The sequence below is a fragment of the Passer domesticus genome, chromosome 9 (genome assembly GCF_036417665.1).
Source record: "Passer domesticus isolate bPasDom1 chromosome 9, bPasDom1.hap1, whole genome shotgun sequence".
NCBI lineage: Eukaryota > Metazoa > Chordata > Aves > Passeriformes > Passeridae > Passer > Passer domesticus.
The window spans coordinates 29,441,502-29,469,291 of NC_087482.1; the positions used below are offsets into that span (position 1 = coordinate 29,441,502).

At 40.9% G+C, this 27,790-nt stretch overlaps 2 protein-coding genes across 13 annotated transcripts in view; one reads left to right on the top strand and one right to left on the bottom strand.

Annotated features, from left to right (window-relative positions):
- Nucleotides 1-51: 51 nt before the first annotated feature.
- On the top strand, nucleotides 52-17,341 carry ATRIP (ATR interacting protein). Of its 2 annotated transcripts, none has more exons than XM_064432262.1 (13): nucleotides 52-369; nucleotides 1,475-1,560; nucleotides 2,560-2,730; nucleotides 3,357-3,472; nucleotides 3,759-3,919; nucleotides 4,893-4,991; nucleotides 5,461-5,590; nucleotides 6,344-7,069; nucleotides 7,591-7,733; nucleotides 8,287-8,378; nucleotides 9,209-9,292; nucleotides 9,557-9,803; nucleotides 10,292-17,341. In XM_064432262.1, the coding sequence occupies exons 1-13, from the start codon at nucleotides 96-98 to the stop codon at nucleotides 10,351-10,353; spliced, it is 2,391 nt and encodes a 796-aa protein (XP_064288332.1). In that variant the 5' UTR covers nucleotides 52-95; the 3' UTR covers nucleotides 10,354-17,341. The 2 variants fall into 2 exon arrangements, with proteins under 2 accessions (XP_064288332.1, XP_064288333.1); XM_064432263.1 differs by having other exon boundaries at nucleotides 1,478-1,560.
- The window catches only part of SHISA5 (shisa family member 5), a 27,621-nt gene continuing 15,778 nt past the window's right edge, over nucleotides 15,948-27,790 (bottom strand). For all 11 annotated transcript variants that reach the window (XM_064432287.1, XM_064432286.1, XM_064432290.1 and 8 more), the window contains 3 exons: nucleotides 21,948-22,063; nucleotides 21,432-21,647; nucleotides 15,948-19,003 (listed from right to left, as the gene is read on the bottom strand). In XM_064432287.1, coding sequence (XP_064288357.1) covers nucleotides 18,927-19,003; nucleotides 21,432-21,647; nucleotides 21,948-22,063 — 409 coding nt within the window. In that variant the 3' untranslated portion in view covers nucleotides 15,948-18,926. The remainder of the gene's footprint in view (nucleotides 19,004-21,431; nucleotides 21,648-21,947; nucleotides 22,064-27,790) is intronic.

The following is a 27,790-nucleotide window of genomic DNA, read 5'->3' on the forward strand; positions in this document are numbered from 1 at the left end:
GCTGCCCGGCGGTGATTGGCGGGCGGCGCGGCGCGCGCCGGGGGCGTGGCCGCGGCAGCCCCGCGGCGTGTGGGCCCGCGGGTCGCGGTGCCGCCATGGCGGCGCTGCCCGGGCCGCGCAAGCGGAGCGGCCCCGCGCTCTGCGGGGACAGCGGCCCCGCGGCCGCCCCGCCCGCGCTCCGCAACGTCCTTCCCCCGCACAAGCGCCCCAAGAGCGCCGTGACCGGGATCGTGGACTTCGGGGACAGCGATGACTTCACGGCGGACGACCTGGAGCAGATCGACATCCTGGCCTCGCAGGCGCTGTCGCAGGACCCGCCCGCGGGACGCGCGTGGGGAGCCGCGGAGCTGCCCCGGGGCCCGCGGCAAGGTCGGTGTCCCGGCGGCTGCGGAAGGTTTGGTGTCCCTTTAGGAAGCGCAGAACGGCCTGGGTTGGCAGGGAGCTCCAAGCGCATCCAGTGCCACCGCTGCCATGGCGGGGTCACTCCCACTGTCCCAGGGGCTCCCAGCCCCGTCCAGCCTGGCCTTGGGCACTGCCAGGGATCCAGGGCAGCCACAGCCGCTCTGGGCACCCTGTGCCAGGGCCTCACCTCCCTCACAGGGAGTAATTTCTAATACTTAGCCTAAATCTCCGTCACCGTGAAGCCCCTCCACCTCGTCCTGTCTCTTGTAAACAGACTTGCTCCATCTCTCTTGCAAGTTCCCTTAAGGGAATTGCTGCTGCCTGCTCCCCTGGCCACCCGCACCCCCCGGTGTCAGAGGGATGGTCGGGATTCGGAGGAATAACGAGAATAACAATCCCAGCAGGAACACTGCACTGATCTCACAGCACCAGGAGCCTGTGCCGGGGGTGTGTGCATATTAAATGTGCCAAATAAAAAACCCGAGTTTCCCAAACTTTCAGCATGCTGTAGGTATCATAGTCTAGTAGCATGTTGGCTTTCAGATTCTTTTCCCCTCTTAATTCTCACTAATAAATGCCTTGTGTTAACACCTGACTTTCAAGCTTACTTTGAAAGAAATGAAGCCTGGGCTTTCTTCATAATGAACCTTAGAGAGCCGGAATAATCTAAGTATGTTTTAGCAACCCTGACATCTGTCACCTCTCCAGGAGATTAAGTTTTCAGTGAACACTTCTTTGTGCATTAACTGAAGTTATCTCAGAAGAAATGCTTGCTTTTGCTGTGGTTCACCTTGCTGGTTTAAGATATGAGATTATCTTTAAGGTCCCTTTCAGCCCAAACCATTCTGTGATTAGAAATTTGAAGGGACAGGGGTTCTTCTGTTATAAGAATTGATGCACAAGCACTAGCACTGTTCCTGGGGTGGCTGGATGAGGCACTTTACCTGTTTGTAATGACAGCAAAATACTAAGATAATCAGATGTGTGCAATGACAAATAACAAAGCCTTGGTGTTGAGTCACCAGTGATGCACATTCATCATCTGTGCTTCAGATTTTGCTTTTCCCTGCAGCAGGAAGCAGAGCAGAAGATGGCCTGATGAGAGATGCATTCCAGTTTGAAGTGCTGCAGACACAGCATGAAGAAGTCAAACAGAAGGTTGGCAATATCCTCCCTTCTCCTCTAAATATCACATTTTTTTTAGGAATAACTGAAATGTGGGGTAAATCCAGTCCCAGGCATTTAATTCTAATCAAGGAGATCTAATCTTTGTAATCCAGGGGTGTGTTAAAATCATTGTACTAGAAACAAGTCTAGTAATAGTAAAGAGAGCAGTATTTTATTTCTTGATCATTTCAGATTAGCAAATGCTAATTTTTCAGTTTTATTTGTTCCCTAACAAATAATTTCTCTGCCCTGTCAGCCAGAGTTGTTTTGTTCAACTGGAAAGGTTTGAGAAAGTGACATGACTTTGGAGTGACTTTTTGTTACTTTACCTTCGGGTGGTCATTTAGGGAAAGATACTCTGTTTCCCTCTCTCCATTCTCTGTATCTTTCCCAGCTCTGTGATATCCACCTTTATCAGGGACTCTCCTACCTGTATACCATATTAAATCCTAATTTCATAGTTGTAGAGAAGTGTCTTTCTGATCTTTTCTTCTTGTTTTTCTGAGTAACTTCTTTATTGTCTCCCCAAAGTTTTGTCTCTGAGTGGTACTGGCTGCTCAGGAAGTTTGAGAGACTCAATGTCATGAAGATTCTGAGGGTGGTACCTTGTGTTAGAGTGCTTGTTGGCTGTGCTGATGGATGTAGTACTGTAATGAACAAATTATCACTCCTATCATCCAAACAATGAATGAATTATTGATGTGTGTGAGTAGAACACTTAAAAAAAAAAAAAACAAAACCAAAACATAATTGCAGAGAAGGGGAAAGAGAAGGATGATCCTATCATTTTTAATTATGTTCAAGAAAACAGTAGCTGAGCCTGATTTAATCAGAGAAAGATTAGAAGCAGTGTGTAGAATTTCCATGCTGGGTCACCAAGAGTGTTTTTCTCCCTAGAAATTACAAATACACCTAATTTTCAAGCACATACTGATGCAAATGCATACTTTTGTCTATATCCATCCTATAATGTAACTCCTCTGTTTGCAGCTGAAAGAAATGCAGGATGAAATTCTCACTAAAAATGGAGAAATTAAAATTCTGCGTGACTCAATGCAGCAGATGGAGCATGCTATGGAAGAACAGAAAAAATCATACCTGCTACTGGAACAGCAAAAATCTCAGATTTTGAGTGAAAAAGAAAAAGAGTTCTCCAAAAAGGTTTGTTAATGTCAGTTACCTGCAGATCACATGCAGATGCTGATTTATGACTTAATGTCACAGACCATTTTGACAAATGTTCTTCAAAGGAAGAAAATTTGTGTGAAATTTGTGTGAAATTTCCACAATGCTTGCTTTTATTTCCTTACCTAGAAGAAAATATTTGAAAGAACTTTTTGAGGGTTTTCCCCTGCCAAAATAAAGGAGTAAAATTGAGGTGGTAGAGGTTTTCATTTACTTATTGCTTTTTTGAAGCCATCCCGAGAACCTTGCACTTGGAATGTATGTTAGAGTGGGAAAAAGTGACAGCAGATGCTTGGTGGCTCTGATCAGATTGCTGTTCTTGTTGCAGTCATCTCTGTGCTCCCTGAAGAGGACAGTGGCTGCTTTTGCCCAGTTGGCTCTGCAGCCTCACTGGAGCCATGCTCTGCGTGGCACTTGCTCTGTCTTAGCCACTCACAAAAGCTTCTTGCCTGAACTCCTGGCACTTGGCTCTCAGGGTTAACTGACTGACGTTCCTAAAAATGGAGATCTTGTTGATTTGGAGTCTCTGGTAACTCAGTTGCTCTGCAGTTGCAGCACTTCTGAGCTGGTAACAGTAAAACTGCCCTGCACTCCTCTTTCAGCTACAGTCGCTGCACTCGGAGCTGCAGTTCAAGGATGCAGAAATGAATGAATTGAGAACACGACTTCAGAACTGTGAAAGAAACAAACACCTTTCTCAGGCAGTTCCAGCAACGAGGTAGGGGGGTTGGAAAAGGAATTTGTGTTCATTTTTGCAATACATGTGCGTAAACTATTTTTTTCTTTCTTCATGTGACTCTTAGCTCTGTTGTTGTTTAAAAAAATACAACAAAAAAATTTGATGACATCTATGGAATTTGCTCAAAAAAGAGCCTAGTACCTATGACAGAAATTCAAAGAGTTCATAGTGAAGTATCTCTAAAACATCAAACAGTTACAAGAAAATATATTGTTGTTTAATAAAATAATTACAAAATAAATACTGATTTGTCTCTCTATCTTAGCCCTAAAAAGAATCTTGTGGTTCAAGGGAAATCAGAAGGATGTTCTCCACAGCCAGAAAGAAGATCTTTTCCTACAAAGGAATCCTTCAATGCTGAAATGTCCACTAGGCCATCGTGTTCTTCAGGAAATTTGATGTCCCTGGCTACTTCAATCAAAGAAGGTAAACTCATGTACAGCTTGCAACATTTTTAGCTACATGTGAACTTTGTACATTAGTGAAGATATTTCATGACTGAACAGTTGCAGTCAGTTTACAGTTATTTATTTTGGTTTTGGTTAGGTTTTTTCCACTTTATACCAACTGGAGTTAAATAGCCATGACTGAAATTTGCATGAAGATCATTTTAATTGATACCTTAGTACCAGATGCCAAGGTGTCAATGATGAAGTGGCCAGTGGCTGCAATAAAAAACTTTATTGTGTGATGAACTAAAACACCCAAATTGTTGATCTCTCTTTTCTCATTGCATAAAGAATAGGAAATAATTTGCCTGTTTCTTGGTCTGCTAGTCAGGTAATGCATCTTTTGTATTCTTGTTCTAGTTTTGGGGATTGGATTTTAAAGGGTATATATTTAGCCATATTTAAAGAAGGAACTGAAACAATGTACTCATTTCCTCTTTTATATGTAGGGCAGTAATTTTCACAAATTTCTGTCTTGAAATTCATTGATTAAACCTTAGGAAATTAATGTCTGCATATATTTGAAGATTGCTATAATATGAAACAAAAGTAGTGGGGTTTTTTTATAGCAATGGGAAATAATAAATGGAAGAAATGTGAATATCATCAACTAATCCTTACTTGAAGAGTCATGAAAAATCTGAGATGTTCCTGTCAGTTACAATGTTCATTCTAAAAATATGGGCAGTAGGAACTCCAGCAAAAAGAAAAAATTGCAGTAGCCTGAAAGCATTAGTACTCCTCTTGTTTGTTATGGTAACAGCAGTTAATATGACTATTTGTTTGAAAAAATACATTTGTTTACTTTTTTTCTGAACTCTGCAAGGCTTTTGGCCTTGGTTTGCTTGGTAATTGTGACATATAGAGATGATTGAAATATTATCTAACACTGTGGCTATGTGTAGAGGAGGGGTGCAGATCTGTGTTCTCCCAATCCCTGTTTGTTTCAGACAGGAAGATAACCCATCCTGAAGTTTCATCCCTGAAGCAGCACAAAGCAACAGGAAAAAATGGTTCCTACAACCCTGTCCCCAAACGAAAAACACAAGGTAATATCATTCTGGTAATGCAGAAATAAAGCCAGGGGAAATGTACCTTAAAAAAACCAAAAAACAACACTAAAAAGCATTTTGAACAGTCAGCTCCAAGAATTCTTTAGGGTACTGTCTTAGTTACAGTTGGCAGTGGAATTGCATCACATAATTTCAATGGCTGGAGTGGAAAATGGAGGGCAAGTCACCAGAACAGCTGGGATATGTGATCACCTGGCTCAAGCTATTTTGCTAATAGGGGATCATAATTAAAATACCTCTAAATATAACTTGGTTTATATTTTTATATATAAAATTTATTTTTCTGAAAATCATCCTCCTGTTAAGAAAGAAGATTGATCATGACAAAACCAAACTAAATTTGAGGTTGCGAGCACTCTCACAATAAGACTTATCTTCTGAAATACTGATTTTTTTTTGTTGATGATGGCAAAACTTCTCCAAAGAAAATTCTGTATCCTCCCAGGTTCTATCTTGCTGAATGCACTGATGAAGCAGCCCACAGTCCCTGGGTCACTTCTAGGTTTCTGCCACCTTCTCAGTAGCGACCCTGAGCCTCTCCCTGGAGCTGTGTTGCCACCCAACTCTTTGGATATGTAAGTTTTATTTGCTTTGTTAAATTGTATCTGCCATGTTCAGCACAGTGCCATTCTCTGTACTAAGAAACACTTGGTCATGCAGGACAGCTCATGCCCTGTGGTAAATCATGCTCTGCTTAGGCCATTTAGTGCAAAATTTGGAACATCATTCTGTATCTTTGACTATCATAGATACTAAACATTGGAACATCACTAAAACATAATTAGGTTAATTATCAGTTAGGGGAAGGCACAGAACTAAACTTAAAAAAAGCTGTAAGCAGCTTGTATTGCAATGAGGGAAGCACAGAAACATGATAATGAGTTAAGGGGGAAGAAAATGCTGAAGATGTGATCAAAAAGTTGGTTTTATATCTTCAAAATGTAAACTGTGTTCAAATTGTAATGTACAGTTGGTGTGCAACTTTCCAAGATATATTTGTATTTCCTGGTAAAGCATTTTAAATATGAAGATTGGATATGAAGTATAATGGTTTTTTACCTTACAGAATTAGACTGTAGCTTCTGAAATACCTTTGCTTTTCAGATAGGTTATTTTATTAGTAATGAAACCTAGAGTGCTTTGAAATGGCTCTTCTATGCAGCCATCAAGGACTATGTCTTTCCCCCTTTATTTCCTATATTGGAAACAGACATCTCTTAGTACTCTGGCCTTTCTATTATTCAATTCATAATATGGATAACTCGGATTTCAAGTCTGTTCTCTGCCTTTCCTTGTGAAACATTTCCCTTTTTCTTTTATTTGGACAGGAAGCCCACACAACTCCCCAGCAGCAGGACAACTCAAGAAGGAGTCACTCCTCTCGTATCCCTGCAAGAAGCTCAAAAATTGGCAATAACAGGACTGAACTTGATTGCTCTGGATGAAGGATTACCTGAGGGAAGCCCAGCAGAAGGCCATGGGGGGCTCCTGCCCCTCACACAGAGCAGGATCCAAGGTGCTGTGCACCTCCTGCCCTTGGTGGAGCACCACGTTGGTGCCTTCTGCCGAGCGCAGCAACTCGGGGACGCGCCAGGGAACGGAGCTTGTGGGACCCACCCAACTGCTGCTTCCAGAGCCAGCACAAACTCGGGCTCAGGCAAGGAGGACTTCAGGCTGTCCCTTGAAGAAACTACTCTCGTGTCACTGGGGATCCTTTATTATCTGGTGTTCTACAGCTGGGATGTTGTCCAGACATTGCTGTCTGCTGAAATGGGAAACAGTTCTGCTGCTGCAGATGAACACGTTTCCAAGATGGACAAAAAGGTGTTGTGTGACAATCAGTGTGACAATAAAGAAGAGAGCAGGACACAAGGAGGGCTGCCTCCACAGGATCCTCCCAATACTGATGGAGCTCAACATTCTTTGTTTAAAAAGCTGCTTCAGATTTTAACTTTTTCTGCTGCAAGGGGTTCCCAGACTGACAATATCCTGAGCCAAAGCCTTAAGGTTTTGGTAAAATTAGCTGAAAATTCAACTATGGACTTGTTAATAAAGTAAGTCAATAATAGCTTTAAAATTATTTCAGAGTCTGCTGTTTAGCAGTTTTCATTCTGTTAAAACTCATCTGGGCAGCTTCCACTAGAAGTTGTACTATGTATGAGAGGAATCACATCTCAGATCATGTTTGAGAAGCAGCTGAGGATCTTTCTACTGCCTTTACTGTTAACGAGTATAATAATCATCCCTGATCAGTAACGTGATGATGTTCAAATGAAGCAGATCCCGTTGCCTCATTGAAAGTGAAGAAGCTTTGTAACATTAATTTTTGGGGGTTTTATGATTGCTGGGAGGTGCATAAGGAAGGAAAGCACAGGATCTCATCTGGCAGGTAAAACTGCCAGTGTGAACTGTAGAGTAACAATGTTTTCCAGCATACTTTGTATTTATGACAGATAATTTGAGATCGGGTATGTTCTGAATAGCTTAAAAGGCACAAATTATGATACTGTCTACAAAAAATACATTTTTAACTTGTAACTGCACTTGCCTTTTCTAACCCGGTTTTGTTTTGAAGTTTCCAGCACTTGCTGAGTAGCCAGGTGCTGCAGCGCTGTCTGCGGCCCGACACACCCGTGCCTGCCGTGCTTCTGACTGTCAGACTCCTGTGTGCTCTTGCTCAGCACCACCTGCTGGTTGCTCAGCTCTGTTCTCATTCAGGTAAAGACTGCAGGAGACAGAGAACTGTTACCATCACTAACAGTAATGGAAACAGGCCTTGCTCTGAGGTGCTGAGACCCCAGAAAGCAAAAAGTCTGCTCTGTTACCTGAAAACTTGTTTTCTTCTTATGATTTGGAGAGTATTTGTCCTGTGGTATCTGTCTACAAGCAGTGCTTTTGATAGCCATTTTAAAATCACTTTCTAGATTGTGTATTTAAGGTTGATTAGGAAAAAGGGGCTTTGGAGGAGTTTTGAAGTTAAATTTATCTGCGCTCATGGCACTGCTCAGAGATTCCAGTACTCTGCATGACAAATTATCTCTGTTCAGTTCCTTATGAATAAACCAGGAGAGGATTACCACAAAGGCAAATATAAAGTTTAGAGATACCAATTTCCTCAGCACTGCTGAAGATGTGGGAAGTAAAACAAGAAGCTGAGCCTGTACCATGAGCCCTAGGATAGAACTCAAAATGTTTTCTCACCTGATGGAATTAATTTTTGTCATGAACAAGTGGCTGATTGGAAAAAAGAACAAAGTTCTCTCTGTTTCAGACACCTGCCTTCTCCTTGCACTCTACATGTACATAACATCAAGGCCAGATAAATCAGCATCTGAAATGCTTTGGCTTCAGCTGGAGCAAGAGGTAACCACGGCTGAGTGTCCATGTGCTCTTTCCTCCTCCTTCCAGTTGGGGGAGTGGGAGGAGCAGAATAGTGCACAAATTGTCCCAAAACAAGTTCTTTCTCTAGCTGAAATACAAAACTGCAAGTATGGGCTTGCAGTAAGGGATTACATTGATTTTTGAAAGGACCTGCTTGAAACTGAATCAGTAACTATCCTTGAAGAGACCATTGGTCATAATAGCTTTTCAAGTCACTGAAAAAACCAAGGGAGATCCTAGGATGGCTGCACTGTTCAGCACTAAGCTTTATTTTGTTTTTAGAGCATTAGAAGAGTAAAAAGAAGCAAGACTTGCATTTCATTTAAGAGGCACCCGGTAGTGATTTAGGATTTATATTCCTGGCATTCAATGGAAATGCTACCTTGCTGTTTAAGTCGTGGTTATATACAGAAAGAATAGCCTTTAAACCTAATTTGTGTTGCTTGTACAGACAGAAGTGACAACTGACTTGTTTGAGGTTCTATTTGCTCTACTTCCCTCATTTTAAAGAATTTTGAACCCTTTCCATTACACTTTTAATATAACAGTGCAGGTGGGGGTAAACACATTATTTGTATGCAGTGAATTAAAGGCCACTGACCTTGTCAGCCTCACTCATCAGAAAGTTGTGAAGATTTCTGTGCAAGGCAAATTCTGTCTATAAAGTGTTAGAGGGGAAAAAAAAACTTGTACAACTTTGAGGGTAAAAGACATCAGGTGTTAGGAGAAAAAAATACCCCAAGACTATGTGAAACTAGCAATGAATTATCATAACTTGGCTCTCACTCTAACACAGCCTGTGTTTGTAACAGACAGTGAGGCTCCTGACACGCTGCATGTGGTGCTCCAGGCCAGCAGTTTTATTTCCTGGCACAGACTGTCAGTGCTACCTCGAGGTATGTTCACCACACTCCCCCAGTTTAACCTGCTGACAAGTTCCAAGTACTCAATGCTGAAATTGCTTTTTGCCCCTTTTATTTTTTCTACTGTAGAGAAAGAAAAGTGTTCTGTACTTTGATGACACCTTCTAGGAAGCTTGCTTTGGCTTGCTAGAAAAGATCCTGAAATTTGAAAGTTTGAAGAGATGAAGCATATTGAAATAAGCTTTCTGCTCCTATATGTTTGCTTTGTGTATTGAGGCACTGTTTTTCCTCTTGCAGGTGGTTAAGGCACTAATTGTGATGTTGCACAGACAGTGGATGAAGATTAGATCTGAGAGCAGCTTGTGTGCACACAGGGAACGAGTTATTCAGTTTTTACGGGATGCTGTTTTACTCTTGCACAGCCTGTCTCAGAAAGATAAACTGTTCCATGAACACTGTTTGGAAGTTCTCCATCAATACGACCAAGCCATGCCAGGAATAAGAGCCATTCTCAAAAAGACTCAAAAACTGAGTGCCTCTGAAGGTAAAAATTAGTCAAATGTTAGCTTTTCTCCATGTTGCAGAAATAAAAATTTCACTTCTGTCACTTTTCTCTTTTGACAAGTACCACAGCTGGTTGTTGCTCAGACTTCTGGAAGCAGTTTAGAGTGGATATTAGGAATAAATTCTTCCCTGTGAGGGTGGGGAGGCCCTGGCACAGGGTGCCCAGAGGAGCTGTGGCTGTCCCTGGATCCCTGGAAGTGTCCAAAGCCAGGCTGGGTGGTGCTTGGAGCAATCTGGGATAGCAGAATGTGTCCCTAAAAAAAGGCATTAAAGAAAAGAAGGGGAGAAGTTTGCGTGATAAAACACAAATCTAAAGCCCTTTTTGCATGGAACCTTCAAAAACTTTATTTGCTGTAGTCTTCTACCATCAGTATGTTCAGCTACAATTATACTGTATAATTATAATTATAATTTTTTTCCTGAAGCAGGAAAAAAAAATCTCTGAAAGATTATTATTTTTTATTGCAGAGCTGATTTTGGATGAATTGTATCCTCCTGAGCCAGAAGAGCAAGGAACAGACTCCAGCTAGCCAACAATAAAGATCTCTGTCCTTCCTCATCTGAATCATCACTGCCAATGTAAATGTGAACTTTGAATCATCCTTTTAAGTGATAATCTTGGGTTGCACTCAAACACGGCACAACTAGGACACATTTCTCTGTTGTAATTATTTCACTGCTATCTAAATGTAGCTGAAAGCAAAGGAATTTTGATGAGAGTGATACTGCTGTGCAAACTCATGACTGCTTATGACTGGTTCTGGTTATGAATTCCATCCTGTATGAAACCACTGTGAATGGAAAGGAAATTTCTCTCTATTCTCCATTTTACTGTGGCTACAGCTGAATTGATGGTGCTGAATGTGCTGAGGTGTTTGGCATCACTGCATTCATATGAAAGCCTTTTGAACACACTTGTGTCTTTTGTAGCTGTACCACTTCCTTGTGTGACTTCCAGAATTACCATATTGTTAATATTAGTAAACAGTTTATGGTGATTTTAAAAATCCTTCTAGAAATAACTTAATTGGCAGTTCACTACAGGGCTTCGAATTTCTTGCTGAGGATTGGTCATCTGAGCTCAATTTCATCAATCTCCTGAAAGAGTAATTACTGAGATGCCAAAACAAACAATACTAGAACTTACATTTTACAATTCCCCTTAAAAGAGTAAGATGGTACTGTTGAGGATTGCATCCTAGGCAATAGAAGGATTTTTAAGTGTGTGCAGAATGACTGGGATTTTTGGTCATGATGAAGATGAAGGAGCCTCTCATTGCTTGGATTCAGCACCAAAGGTTGGAGGAAGAGCTGCTGCCCCACTCTTTGAAGTGTGCATGGTCCTCACTCACTGTCACACTGGGCTGCAGAGGTCATCAGCTGAGGGGAGTTATTAAAATGAGCCCTCAGGTGTGTGTGTGTTTAGATGGGAGATCTCTTTTCCATTTTCAACAGACACTTGGTTAAGAACAAGCCTGAATCCAGGAACCAGGAGGACAAGAGACTTAATGAGAGTGGGAAGGAAGCCTTTGGAAAATTCTGTTCTCTGGTCATGCCCAAAATGCTGTGACCTTTCCTGCAAAGAGCCCACTCCAGTGGGCTCAGCAAGCTCCTGGCCTGGCTCTTGCTTTGGAAGAGAACTTTCCTAGAAATGCCTATGCAGGAAGAATTGGGAAAATAATCCAGCACCTCCAGAGGGCCAAAGCTGTTTCTTCCCCCCAGCCTGGGCTCAGCCTCCTCCTCTCTGAGCAGCAGCTGCACCAGGCAGGGCCAGGTCAATCCTGTGAAACACAAGCTGCCAACTGCTCCTCTCAGTAACAGGTTTCAAGTCCCTTGTAGCATCTGGAAAACTGCCATGTTCCTGCTGAAATGCACCAAGGAAGGATGCACAGGCACAGAGCAGCAAAGCCTTCCAAGTCTGTGTGTGCTTGCATGGCCACAACCCTGTAACTGTCACCAGGTCCTGGACAGGACAAGCTGTAGATATCAGTGTGACAAAAAACATTTGACTTGTCTGTGTAAAATAAATAAATAACCAAATAAACAAAACAACCCCCCCCCCCCAAAAAAAAAAAAAAGAGAGAGAGAAAAACAACCACCAAACAACGTTTCCTGGTCTTCAGGATTCCAAGATTAGAGAGAAGACCTGGAAAGTGCATGTATAAGCCCTTTCCCTCCTCAAAACCAAAATAAACATTAAGATGATTCCTTAAGAACAACCCAATGAGCAGGAGCTGTGGTAAAGCAGTATCTGGCCATGAGCCTGCTGTGAGAGGCAAGCTTAGAGCTGTCCTAACAAACATATGACAGTCACAGTACCTCAGATATCCCAAAATGCAGTGATCATCAGTTTTCAACCACTCACCACTTAATTTCTCTAAACAATTTAAGTTTCTAGAGATAAGAGACATTTAACCCATCTGGGTGAACAAACCAAATGAACTGTTAAGAATTTGGACAAAAAACAGTTCCCTAAGGAATGCCAAAATGCTGGAGCAATCCAGTTATAAAAAGTTGTTTAAAAAAATTCCTGGCTTCCTCTGAAGGGTGTGTGTATGGCAACTTGGAAAAAGGGAGAAGTGGATTATTGCTAAACTTTATATAAACAGAAGAGTTATCTCTGGAAAAAACTGGTAGGAAGACTCCTAACTGTTCCCTCCTGGCTCTGCATCCCTTCCCATCCACTCCTTCTAACAAAACAACTCCCAAACCATGTACATTTACATTCTCAGTTTCTCCCAACTCTGGACTTTAAAGTAGTACAACCCAGGCTCCATACACCAAACAGACCCAATCCCCTACACTTTGACTGGCAGGAATGACAGTAACATCATGTTATTGTGAAATTAAACCACAGCTTTTAAGACTGAAGGCATTGTCTGTTCACATTCCTAAGGAAAAATGAGGCTGTACTCCCCTAAAGAGAAAAGGCAGAAAATAAATATATTTGCAGAACCACCATAATTATTTAAGACACTTACAGTGATCAGCCTTGTCAGGAATATTTTAAGATTGTGCCGACCTTCAGCAATTCTTCCCTTTTTACTTTTTCCTGGAATTTTTCTCAGGATTAAAAAGAACCAATTGTGTATGCAACAGCTCATCATCCCTGATCATCAGTTCTTCACTTCCTGAAGAATTCCCACCACAGCAGCTTTTCATTTCCACACCATGTTACAGATAAGCTGTGCCTCTGTATTAACTGAGAAAAGCAATTTACTCTGGCATCAAGCACAGGCACAAGACTGAACAATGAAGTACTGAGCAAAGGAAAGCCACCAGGCATGTCCTACACACAATTATCACATTCCTCAGCAGCAGCCACCCATCTGCTTCCTTGCCCCTGGGGATGGCAACCAGGGTTTCCCCTTGGCTGAAAGCTGAGCTCACCAGAGCTGCTTTTTCCTGCTCAATGAAACCTTGCTCAATTCTACACCTTGCAGATCATTGCCTTGGTGAGGGTGGAAGGGGCCTCTGCAGCTCATCCAGCCCCCAGCTGAAACAAGAGAAGCCAAACAACTGTTTTGTGTCATGTCAGGCCTCAAAACCCCATCTTTTTAAACCAAAAATACAAAATACCTCATCTTGTAGCACACAACATCCCTGACCTCAGTTGGGTTTATTCATATTAATCCCACGAGTCAGTTACTGCTTAAAAGCCTGTGCTAAACAATTAGAACAAAGTCATCCTAACCACTGAATGTTTTTGTTACAGTATGCAATATCATTTATGGGTATAATGGCCAAATGGTTACAGTTAGAGCAAAATGCAGCACAGACTGTGTTATCTGCTGTGAATGTAACAGCAAATACAAACTTCCAGTGTAAATTGTTAAAAAATGTACATTGTTGATTGTAATTGCTTTAGCAGACTGATAAGAAAAGGTGATCTGTGATCTCTGCAAAGACCTACAAACCCACTGTGGCTGAAGTTTAGCAAAGTGCTTCCAAGAGCAAGGGCCAACACCTTCACACCTGAAGTGTGACTGCCAGCACTGCTGAGCCTGGACTAATTTGAAAACTTAGTCCTAAAGCTTGTTAGTGCAATAGTTGCTTCAAGGCTAATCTGCTTTTGAAAATATCCAGAGGAAATGGCCACTTTTATTTTCACACATGGTCAGAATGTAATAACCAGTGCCTGTAGAGTGTCCTAACAGAGGTAACACAAATCTCTGTGTTTTAATCTATGCATTAATCATGTTGTAGGCTGGTGTTTTGCGAATGAATGATTTGTTTTGCTAAAGAACCTCATAGCACAGCTGAGCTGCAACCCCTGTCCAACAGTCTGAGAATGACATCCTTCCTGATTCCAGGGGCAAGGGACCACCAGAGAGTGAACCAAAAATGCCATTGCAGGAACAAGAAGTGTTAGAATGAAAGGCTGCAGTAGCTGGTTTGAGTGCAGTAAGAGAAATGGGATATCAGAGGTTATTTTATAATGGCTAGCTGGCCCTGAGGTAGGGGCTGCCTTTGCAGAGGACACAACTCCATCAGTGCAGAAGCCTGAGCCCTTGAAAGGATAAAGTAACATTTTCTGCAGCTTTCTCTCACCTTTCAGGTTTGACTCATGCACTTTTCCCCCTCCTATATGGCTCACTGAAAAGCTGTAAATCTGACCAGGTTCCTGTGGTACAGGCTGCAAAAACAACTAGATATGGTCAAATAATAACTAGAGAAAAAAAAACAGGCCCCAATCTACTGGCTAAAGCAAATCTGGTGAGTTATTGCAAGTGCTGAGATATGATACCGAGTTTCCATACTTGGAAAAAATAAAACAGGCAAGAATTGCTTGTTTGGCAATAATTGAAGTTTTTCCCCTCCTGTGTGTCCAGCTCTTCCCACACAACCCCGCCATGAGTTTTAAATGCATGCCAAGTTTAGTACTGGAAAAATTCACACTACCATAGACAACTGCTGACTAAACATTATGAAAACATAACCAGCCATATTCCTCACCTAACCCTGGGCTCCCAACTTCTCAGTTCAGCCATTTGCCCTCCTATACAACCCTTAGCTGCAAAAATAAAGGGTGAAGGTACCTTTGAAACCCCATGTGTTCCTTAAGGGAATCTGCAGGTTTTAATCAAAACTCAGGTTCTGCTCCTCAGCCCTGTGTGCACAGAGAGAGGCACACAGCTTTCCTCTGAGCACTTCTCAAACTCAGCCACAGGTGCACCTGCTAAAATTCATGGGAAAAGAGAAATAGATAAACTAAAAAGCAGTGCCAACAAAATCTTCACAAATAACTGGTGTCATTTCTATCATAAACATTAATTATATGTTTTCTAGATTTAGGCTTTTAGGAGCATGCATTTTGTCTGCTTCCCCCAGTCAAGTAAGACAAAATGTGAAATAGAACTGGAAGTGAAATTATTTATATTGCACTTCCAACACATTATCAGCCTGCAGCTGAGACTCCAACAAAATCAAAGAGTAACACTACAAAACTACCCAATTATTATGGGGTTTTGATTGGGTGTTAGTGGTTTTTTTTAATTTCTGTGTTTCTCCATTTGTTTTTCTTTTCAATGCTACATTAGAATGTAGCTGGCAATTCAAGGCAATAATGCTGATACACTAAACAATTCACTGCTGTGTGCTGTCATATGAAGAATACTCTTAACCTGCTCAAAGAAAACATTTTCAAGTGAAAGACTAATAAGTCAGGGGTGTGAATACAACCTAAAACATTTTTATCAAAACTATAAAATACACAAACACTTTAGCAAAAACATTTTCAGACAGAGCAGAAAGCATCACTTACCTCATGCTGAATTGGTCAATTTGATGAATGAGGCACAATACTTAACACACAAGTTTAAACAGGTTGAGAAGGTATTTTTAATGGAATTACAGACTTCCTTAGAATCAATCCTTTGGAGCTGCTTGGCAGCAGTCTGTCAGAGGATCATTTACCAGCATACACTGTCCCTGCTTTATGCTGTGATCTGTAATTTTGGCTAGGCTTCAGTCTCCACCACCAGAAGTGATATTCATGACGCAAGGTGACCCAAAGGACGCTCAGTAACACGAGCTGTCAAACACATGAAGGAAAATGGAGCTTTGCAGACACACCCCTAAATAATACTCAAAATGAGGCTAAGAAAACCAAGTTGACAGAATGTACTTCAAACACTGAATTTATTACAAAGGTGCATAGAGTTTATGCCATTTGGTTTGAATACTTATGTTTAACCTACAAACAACATACAAAGCGAGGTTACAGTATGTAACAAAAGCAACAATGATTATCTAGTAAATTCAATATTCTACTGTCTTTAATTTCACAAAACATTTCTGAAACAAAGGCACTTACAGAATTAAAAAAAAAAAAGATATATCAACATTTAAAGTCTTAGCTCCTTTCCTCCTCCCTACAGCACTGTGGAGAACAAGTGTGACATGAAGGCAACAGCTACTGGGACTGACACACCAGCAGTGCTTCAACTAAAAACTTCTGGATCATCTCCATCTTTTCTGTAACCATCCCATTCTCTTCAGTATTTGAAAACAAACTTCAACAAGGCTGCAGGGCAAGAACCAAATAAAATTTGGTCCTACACCTCATTGTTAATGATGATTAATGCACTAACAGTAAGAAATTAATCATAATCTGAATTATTTTGAACTGGACCATTTTCTCTTCTTTCAGTAAGTTTTGTAACTGAATTAGTAACGGTATTGCTAAGGCAGTTCCTTGTACATGAATGACTGATCTCTTCACTTGTACATAGCCATCATTTGCACATGTCCACTGATGAAAGGTGTCAATTTTCAGCTCCTTAACCCTACCCCTCATCTCCCACCACCCCACACTGAGCAGTGGCAATTCAGGGCCATCTGTTTGGTCTGTACAACTTCCCCCAAAAACCTTGTATTTGGGAATGTCTCTTACTGCTGCCTCCTTACTTTCCTCCCATCTCCTCGGGGGTGATGACTGAGCCATCCTGCCATGAAACTGCAGATTTCCCTCTCACAACCCAAACATGACACTGTGACTGCCACGAGCTGCTCCCTTTGTCACACCAGGTGGGGGACAGGAAGAGCAGGGCACAGTGACCACCTGAGGAAGCCCCACACTGGATACCTGTGCTCTCCCTGGCCTGGCAGCACACAGACTAACAAAGGTGCTGGGACAGTCTCTGTCCTCCTTCTCCATCAATAAGCACCACGGGTAGGATCTGTAACACAGGATTTATTTCTGCTCAGTGCCCTCCTACAGAAACATTCCAGATTTCTAAGGCAATACTTCCTCCTCCATACAGGAAACACCATCCTTTTTTGGTTGGTCCATGTAACATCTGACAGTGTAATGAAGTTTTGCCCAATTCCTCAGCTGACACAGCAGGAAAGAGGAACACAGACACAGGATACACAGATAAATGCTCTGTAAGTGCCTCTTGGCACCATTTAATGCTATTGACTTCAACACTCAGAGAGGTGTAACAGAGGGGCACAGGTTGTCATGAACCCCAGTGTAAAAACTTTAAACAAGTTTCTTCTGAAATGCCCTGAAAACTTTCTTTAAAAAAAAATCTGAATAATGCAGAAATAGACTCAAAAAATCGGAAAGGGGAACAAGGCTGCCTTTGACAACAGCAACTTCCACCCACTCTGTGAGGTAAAACAATGCCACCAAACAATAATACACCCAAATGTAGAATGACAGGACAAATGGCTCAATGGCCTTTCTAAAAAAGTAAAATCAGTGTAAAAGATATGTTAAAATTATTTCAGTGATTATGTCACAGTGATACATGCAAATAACTACATAGTTCTGTGAGGATTAACAACAAATTGCATTTCAACATTGGAAAAGACAGAATTGTTGAGGACAGTGAAAAAACCCCCACCTTATTTGTTTGAGCAATGAAAGACTGATAAAGCCTAAAGCCTAAGCAGTGTTAACAGTCACGAGGATGTCTCAAGATGTTTCATGACTCAAAGCATTACCTTCTTAAAAATACATTACCTGCCTGTGACCAAATCCTTCCTTTCCCTGACTTCTCATTCTCTGCTCAGCTTTATGGGAATACAAAAGACAAAAGGGAGGCTAATGCTCACTGTGGCCCCTCACCCAGCACACTGCTACTCCAATGCAGGATTTATTAAGGTCTGTAATTCTTAGGTTCCTGCCACCTACAGGTCCCACTAGAGACAGTGGAAAAAACCTGAGCAATTGAAAATCCCAATCTTCTGGTGACATTCCATCCCTCCTGTAAAGGAATTCCTTCTCTGGGATGAGGCAGGACTGAATGCTGCCAAGGTACCTCTGTTAACGTGTGATTAAGGGGCTGATTTTAATTCCAAACTCATCAACAACACATGACTGAAGTAAGCTTATCCAATACTACCAGAACAAGAAATACTCATCCAACAATTTTTATGGAGAATTTTCAGGGTTTCAGCATTTGATCTATTTGGTCCTTTAAGTGGCAGAGAGTCTGTTGATTTTTAGCTATAACACCCAATGGAGGCACAGTTTATAAACCTTAAAATTGGGACAGAAAACAAGGAAATAACCAACTCATGCTATTTAGAACTAGTTCAAAGGCAATTAAACATGGTTTACTACCTCTTACCAAAGGTAAAGGTGTTGCAAAAAAAGGAAAATTCCCTTTTGAATGATAAATGAAATGTATTAAATGGTAGCTTACCTAACAATAGTAGCTTCAAAACAGGCAGAACTTACATAACATGTATCAGGTAGTTTCTTAGAGTTAAGATTTTACATTTGAATACTGTGCAAAAGATTGCTACAGCTTTGGGTATCTGACGATGCTCATATTAGACCATTCCTCTCAAAATTATTGCACAGCAAATGGTATTGTGGTTCTGTATTTCTGAAATACTCATTCTTCTCATTACTCTCATTGTATCTAGAGCAAAATCTCTTTTTGTATTTGCTTGAGGTATAAATTAACTTCTGCAAGAAAAATACTCCTTCCTTGGAGCATTAAAAAGAAGAAGATAATGAACTGATTTTCACTCTACTTTAACAAAAGATTGTTGTCTTCCAGAAAAATATAGTACAGGTGAATGGTGTAAACAGAACAAATTATATTTTTAAAAGTTTTGTATGCAGAAGCACAGTAGAAGCTTTTCAATAGGTGGGCTTCTGAGGATCCATGTAAGCAGGGTTGTAAGGGGGCTGGGTGGGGTAAGGGGCTCCAGCACCAGCTGCAAAAGCAAAACAAAAGAAAAAAAAGATTTGTAAAATGTACATTCTGAACTCCACACATAAAACAGCAATTTCTGTTTTGAGCACACAGTTAAGAGGTTCAACTTAGCCAGTATCTTAATTGGATTTGAAAACAGCTTGTCATAAAACATCTGCATTTCAGAAGCAAGAGCACAAAAACTTTTGTTCTTGTTGGCTTTGGGGCTTTTTTGATTCTGAGTGTAGATGAGCAGCCTTTAGGGGAGAATCTAGTCTAAAAAAAAAGGAACAGATCTAGCTCAAAAAAAGAGCCAGTGGAAGTAAGGGGTGCACATACAAGAGGATATACATGACAGTGTGCTGAGAAAAAAAAAAGAAAGGTCTAGAGAAATCATATTAGGATTCCTTCAGGGAAAATGCTTTCCTGTGAAGTGTCAAAAAATTAATTAAGGAAGTAAAATAAATGAGAAAAAATATCCCACCACTACTGAGCACATAAAAGTGTTTGACTTATATACCAGATGTGCATCCCTTGGAATGTATCCTCATTTTCTACTGCTCTGAGAAAAGCTGCTCTCAAGGGGCACCTCCATTTTCAGCTCTGTCAAACAGCACAAGTTTGTTCAAGTAGCACCTGATCAGATCCCTGGAAAGTGCAAGTGTGGTTATCTTCTGCTGATCTTGTAAAGTGAGTGGGGTTGGCTCCTGTGTGGCAGAGCAGGTATTCTCCCCTGGCACGTGACCTCATTAACAGCCTGCTCCTTGCTTAACAGGCAGGAGAAATGAAGGAAAGAACTCTCACTGTGAGGCATTTTCAGCTGCCAACATGGAAAGTGCTTTGGTATGTTCCCAGAAAAAAAAAAACAAAAAAAAACCAAAAAACCCAAAACAACTGTTTTAAAATTAACAAACCAGCAACAGCCTGAGAAACCAGAGGCAGGAGAAGTGAAATGACGAATTTCTTGGCTCCCTCATATGAAAAAGATGAAACCAAAACACTTTGGCATAATCCTGTAAAACCCACAGCTTCTTTGACATTTATAACAGAAAAATAGAGTCAACAGTCCTGTCAAGTCAGTGTTTTCACATGTGGGGCTGGTTTGCACATTATTAATGTACAATTTCTAACTGTTTATAAATCTTTCACACCATGAAAAGCCATCTTATATCCCAGTTGTCCTGGAAGTACTTTCTAAGGGCATTATCTACTAGTCAGGACTACACTTTGTTACTTAAAAGGATGACAAGAGAGGTTTGTAAGAGAACTTTAAGATCCTACAGGTAACAGCCTAGTTTTGGCCCCTCTGAGCAGTCTGGAGCCAATTGTTCAGAGAACAGCTATTACCAGCAGAAGTGGAAATTAGTCATTTCAACAATAAGGCTGCATGAAAACAATGCTGTGAAAGAAGGAAAGCTGAAGAAAAAAGATTCTGATAATTCTAACTGCAAGTTGTTAACAGACTTTTTCCAATCCCTTTGTCATGGGCAGGGACACTTTCCATGAGACCAGGCTGTTCAAGACTCCATCCAAAATGGCCTTGAACACTTCTAGAGATGTGTCCATAGCTTCCCTGGTCAATCTGTGCCAGGGCCTCACAAACCCCACGGTACACAATTTTTTCCTAATAACTAATCGAATAACTAGATTTTATATATGTATGTATATAGACTGATAGATACTTATAAATATATATAATTATATATTATTACCTATAAATATATATATTATATATTTATTATTATTATATGTATATATTTGCTGTCCTTTAGTTTGAATCTTGCTGTCCTTTAGTTTGAATCTATTCCCTAAACCTAAACTTGCTGTCCTTTAGTTTGAATCTATTCCCTAAACCTAAACTTGCTGTCCTTTAGTTTGAATCTTGCTGTCCTTTAGTTTGAATCTATTCCCTAAACCTAAACTTGCTGTCCTTTAGTTTGAATCTTGCTGTCCTTTAGTTTGAATCTATTCCCTAAACCTAAACTTGCTGTCCTTTAGTTTGAATCTATTCCCCCTTGTCCTGTCACTACATGCTCTTATAGAATAGAGCTCGCAGATATTAGATTAGAAAGGGAATGTGGAAACATCCAACTCATGTATATGTATATATGTATGTATGTATGTTAATTGACTTTGATTTTAATATTAAATGTCAGCTGAATTAGTAAAACGTTCTACTGGATCTGCTGACAGTCCCACACATTGCCAAACTTTGCCACACAGCTCCAGCTCACACCTCCTCTGGCAGTGCTTGACACAGAAACAGTGAGAGGGAAATTTCCACCAGGGTGAGTAACAGCATCCAGCACAACCTGAGTTTTACAAAACTTGTTTCCACTTGTATTAACACAGCCAACAGACAACAATAACTGTAAATAACATAAGATTTTCTCCAGAGCAGGTGTCTCTTAGCTGCTCAGGAGATGAAGAAGCACTTGGTGCTGCCTTACCTGCCATGGTCTCATGGTAAGCTGGGGGTCCTGCTGGCTGCGTGGGGTACGGGGGAGGGTACTGGGCAGGGTAGGGAGCCACTGGCATCCCCGGCTGGGGCTGCACAGCCACGGGCTGGTAGCCTTGGTATGGAGCTGCTGGGTAGCTGGGTGGCATTGCTGGCTGCTGGGGATAGGCAGAGTGAACCACCGTCGTGGTGGCAGTGGTCACCACAGCTACAGCAAGGAAAAGGAACATGGTTAGTGCTGCTGGTACGTAAAGAAAACCCCCACCAATTCCCAGACTCCCCACGTGGTGGGGTGGAAGAGAACTTCTAAATGCTCAGAAAATACTCCAAAACATCTCTCTCCAACTTCACATTCTGAAGCTGCTTAAATGCTTGTTTTTAATATTTAGGTACTGCAACTTCTGAGCAGAGTATTTTCACCTCTTACAGGAATACAATTTTGCAGGAGGGATAAAAAAAAAATCCTCTTCAAAGATGTGAAAAAGAAAATAAATCAAGAGCTACTTACGGCGTGGTCTTCGACATGCTTTGTACAGACAGCAACAGGAACAGGTGAGGCACAGAATAATAGTAACGACAATCACTGCAAAAACAGTAACTCCAATGGCAATGAGGGTTCCAAAACTGCAAGACAGAGACCACCACAACTGGTAAGAGTCACTCCTTAACCAAACCTGCAGCAAACACATTGCTCCACCTCCAATCTCTCAGTACTTATTGGACTAAGAAACAACTGTGCAAGGCAGTGCTGCAGGAGGTCAGGTCTGCTAAGGCAGGGGAAGCTGAACCACCCCTTACAAGGGGTCTTTGGACCCTCTCATTTCAGTCTGACTGTGACTGTTGTTGTTGTAGTGTGAACACACAGGCTCAGAGCAAGCCCACAATGAAGCACCCCACCTTTCAGGGTGACAGCAAGTTCTTCCCACATTCCCTAAGACCTCCCAGTCCCAAACTCAAGACAATCTCAGCCCTGAACAGGTTCCTTGGCCTCTGTAAACAGGTATTTTAGAACCAACGTTACAGGAAGAACTGAAATCTTGACTTTTTTGCAACAGTAAGTATGCCAGGCTACATTATGGGATACAGAAACACTGCCTAAAACTCCCAAATTTGTTATGGGAAGACCAGACATTACAACAGCTTTGACTTCTGTGATGAGCATCAAATGATGGAGGCAGACAAAACCAGTTACTTCTCAAAGCTTTACAAGTTCTATTTACCACAGGGGAGAAAAGATATCACAGCAAAAACAGTGACAATTCCCTTTAAAATGCTAAATGAAATGATCTGTTTACTACTGTCTGAAATCAATAAAGCCCATCTTCCATGGAAGCCAAAGTCTCCAGCATTCTTATTTCTTAGAAAACACACCATGCATCAGTTTGGGGAACAATTGCAGGAAGTCAGTTTTAAAGAACAATTAGCCCAAAAGTAAAGACTAGAGAGGCCATTTTCACATCCATCCTGTTTTTGTTTGTTGGTAGATTTTGGCTACAGAGTTCTTTGGGTTTTTTTCCCCTGCTCAGTTTCCTGTTAACAGCTTTAACCAAAAAAAACCATCACCACAGCATCCAGCAATTTTCACTTGGCTACCACAACTGCATTTGAGTATCAGTGACCCTGGAAGGTTAAATCACTGACAAAAAGAAGAGCAAGATGCTTTACCCTAGCCCAAATTTAAAAGACCTCACCTCAGTGTCTTCTAGAGCAACTTAACCCTTAGTAAGCTGAGCACTGACAAATAAAAAAGGCTCAATTTAAAATGCATTTTTTCCCCTTAAGAAAGGTTGCATTAATTTTATTCTGTTTCTGCAAAAGCTAGAAGAAAAAGCTTAAGTCAAATCTCTTTCAAAACAATGATTTTGTGAAATTGAAACTGTATCTGACTTAAGCACTGATTTTGTGAAGCACTAAATACAGTGCTATGTACACTATGGATACAACCACGAAGTACTGAATGGGATACAGGAAGCAGGAAATGCTGCAGCCTCCTGAAGTCACAGGAACCATGTCAGAAACACTGCCAGGAAAATAAATGGATTACTGCAACATAACCACAGGATGCAAAGGTGAAAATAATGTGTTGAGGAACACACGCATGTTTTGCCCCATTTATTTGCACAGAACATTTCTGAGATGCTGACCTAAACACCCAGCTTTTAAGTGCCCTCTCATCCTCATGAGCATTATCTTCACCTCAGCACAGAAAGTTTACAGTCAGCTCATCACCATCCAAAAAATCCCATTTCTTTCAAGCCTGGTGTAAAAAGCAAAATACAAATGTGATTTCAAGAGAAGAAAAGAGAGAGAACTGCACTCAATGGATTCATACACTGAATTATGATCCTGATTCCAATGTTCTCAATGAACAGCAACAACTCCTGTGACAAACCACAGACACCTCCAGAAACTGCAGGACAAGAAATGTCAGCTGCAATTTCTGATACTTGTGGAGCAGCCAAGAGCTTTTTCTTTTCTCTTGTTTCCACTTCTGGACCAACCCTGAAAGAGCTCTCTTACTAGGGAAGCTGCCATTTCTTCCATTATACACAGCTAATCTCTAGCAACAGCAGCAGAAACAAAGTAAAGAAATTTTCTAGGTTCTTCCTTGGGTTTCTTCTCCCGTAAAGGAAAAACACCTTTTTTGTGGTGAACTATGCTAAGGAAAGAAATTCTTGTGTCAAGGAAAGAGATTAGGACTGACAAAGACAACTAAAATTCTTCACTTGTACAATGAACTTCTCAGAACTTTAGCAAAGGCTTGGCAGAATCAAAGATACCAGAAAAATTGAGATAAAGTGAAGAAATATTTACTCATCGCAAATTATCGAGCACAGCAGGAAACTGGTACAGCCCCCTTATCTTTCACAACTAAATTAGTTTCTGATACAAGGAGAGGAAACAGCACAAGGTCATCTGCAGCCAAGCTGAGGGCCATCTACAGATAAAAACACTGACCATGGGCTCCATTTGTTTGTTTTTAATAAAGTTTTCTGCTCAATGAAGCAGATATCTCCTATTTGCTACCTCTAATAAGGAACACAACAAAAGCAAAGCTAAAAATCCAACACACAATGTCCTCATCTTCACCAAGTTTTCAGAGACACCCTGTGCACTTGGATCACTCATGTCCTTGGCAAAATGACACAACCATGACACAAGGACATTCTGCACCCAAATTCAGAAGAGTTAAATGGAGACACATGTTCGAGGTGCAGGTGTGTCAGGTGTACACATTGGAGTTCTGTGTTTGTGTGTGCAAACACTGACCCACTCCTACCCACTGAAACACTGTCTGATTGCTGCAGACCAAAGTTATTTGACAGCCCTGCAAGTAATGTAAATATAATATTAAAAAATAGTAGTTAGCTTTATTTCCAGTAGGTCTTTGTGAATAAAATTGAAGTTTATTATTTTGGGCTTAAAGTAATCCACATCAGCTCTTCTCACAGTTCTTTAAGGAGTGCAACAACTGATTACTGGAAGGCATTTTTATCACCTCCTTCACAGCAGATAATTTTCCTGCCAGTGCTTGGGCTCATGCAGGCTAATGCCTTAGAACAGCACAAAGTAGGGAGACATTTACAGAAAAAACAGTAAGTGCTGTGAACTTGTAATTCATGTCATCAACACTTTCTTTCAACACTGGAGTTTTTCAAAAATAATTTTTTTCTTAAGTATTTTTATTGACAGCCAAAACTAGCAATACTCTTTCGGAATTTCTGCATGGTCAGTCACTACCTTACTGTAATAATGTCTTTTTTACTGCCCAAGGAGTACTGGTCTCAGCACTTTCCTGAGCATTTAAGTGATATCCCACTACTGAAAAAGGTGCAGGAGGGCTGCCACTAACAGATGATGGTCAAGTGAAGTCAGAATGGTGCTCAACATATATTACTCAGTGAACCTTCTAACCTTCAGGAGACAAGATATGCCAGTAGGTATAAAGATTCTCTTGCAGTGTGCTAACACCCTTTCTTACACAAAAATTGCTTCATTTGATTGCTTTCACCTGATGTATCAGCCTAAAGGGCTCTAAAATATTTGGGAAAAAAAATATTCACATTAAATGATAATTTAATTACTGTTAGCATTGTAAATAAATGAAAAAGAACAAATGTGTGGGATTGTTGTTTACAGATTCTTCCCCTGAATGGTTAACCATGAGAAAACAAAAGCCAACCAAAACCAAAAGCACACCTGACCCCTGCATTCTGCAAACAAACGTCAGAGTGGAGAAATCAGGGTGGCCACAGCAGCAGCTCAGTGCTCTGCTGGCGTCAGTCTCAATTCAGTTTCCAGACTCCCACATTATATATACCATAGTCTAAATAAAGCACAGTTATAAACAGCTTGAGCTCATTCACTGACATTTCCTGCTTCTTCCTCTTCACAGAAAAACAAACTTTTGCCAATGATTTCATAAAAAATAAAATCAAAGTTAACAGCAGTTTTACTGCAGCGATGACAAACCGCAATTTTTCATAAAATATATAGAAAAGAAAATATGGAGAGATTTATTCCATTTAGTAAAAATGGAGAGATAACATCCTGCCCTTTTCTGCCACCACCTCTCTCCTGCCTTGCCCTACCTCCACTTCTACCCTATCCTCTCACCTTTGGAAGGCACTGTGTAATGAGAATGTCTCTCAGACTCACCCTTAAAGCTGTGTAATTATTCAAAGTGTCTATCAGTTCACATAAAGGGAGTTACTTGCCTATTCTACCCCATTCAGGACTAAATGAGACATATTAAAATGTGAGAACCAAGACCAGGATCTAAGTAACACTTTGTAGAAGTTAATTCTCAAGGCAGCTGTTCATGTTGGAGATCGTGATCTTGAACAGTCAAATGAAAAAAAAAAAGTAGAGTTTATTTAAAGCATTTTCAAATATCAAAGCTTTGATTCCAGCAATGTATTTTTAACTCTTAATAGTTTGAATCACTTAAGTCAGTGACATTTTGTAAGCTGATACAAAAGAAGTTTTTACGTATCTTCATGTGAGATGGGCACACTAAAAATTTTGTCTTAAAACAGAAAAAAAATATCCAAATTAACAATGAGACCACCTAATTATGAAAAAAATAGTTTAAGCAGCCTTTTTATTGTGCAAGTTTTAACCTATTCCAAGATTTCTTCCATACTTTGAGAAACACATTGGCAAGGCTCTCTTCAAAAGCACTGCTGCTTTTAAAAACAAACATTTACAAATAGTGAGTTTTGACTGTAACACGGGGTGGTCTGGAAAGACTTCAAAAGATAATTTAGGCCATTCCTAAAAGTAAAATAAAAAAATTGAGTATATGCATGTCATTCCTTACTGCTCCAGAAAAGGATCCAGTTCCCAGAAATGTGATGGAATGGTAAATATCCACGTCTGCCCTGACTCAGGTGTAAGGCATGTCCAAACAAGTCCCCAGAGGGAGATGCTTAACTAAATTTTAGTCACAGCTATACAGTGCCACATACTGCCTGTGAAGTTTAGCAGGAAAATAATGCCTTTTTTTTTTTTTTAAGAGCAATATGCATTCCCAAGAGCCTTTCACAGGGATTAGGTTCTACAACTTTACCAGCAACACACTTCCTCAGTTTAATGTCTTAGCATAAAAATTCAAAAAACTTTCCTAAAGATTAAATGAAAATAATTTACTATTACTCAGAAAGCAAACTCACAGGAAAACATTAGCCTGATTTTACCACTTGCAAGAGGGAGCAGCCTAATTTAGCACAGCCAGGAGCTTCAGCACAGACAGACAATGAGAAAGAATATACACCCTGGTCCAGGTGCCACCACAGTAATTGCTGGTGCAGCCTTGGCCACCTCCCCAGAAGAGGATCCCGACATGATCAGGAAGTTTCCAAGTGATTCTTGTGGTAGGCAACAGGCAGCCTAAGACTCAGACTGAGCAGCATGGTTTCAATTTTACAAAATCTTGGCTGTTTCATCAGACTGACAGGTTTGAGAAACTGCAAAGTCATTTTAGGAGCTCTGCAATGCAGTGAAGTGTGGATTGGAATTGTGGTGTCTGGTGTTTCAGACAAATGTTGACTCAATTAGCACTTCAGAGTGTCTTTCCTGGGGTTCTGCCCCCATGTAGTGAAAAGGGTTTCCCTTTATGTTGACTAACCCCTCAGAGCAACACCAGCTCAAGCCATCATTAACTGCAAACTACTCCAGCAGGGACACAGACTGAATGAAAACCCCTAAAACTCAGCACTACCTTCCATCATTCTTCCTGGGTACTCCCAAAAGGAGAGTTTGCAACCCAGCAAAGCAACCCCTTTGTTTACCTGCAGTATAAACAGGGCTGAGCTGCATCCCCCAGAGCCCACAGCTGAGCACAGCCCA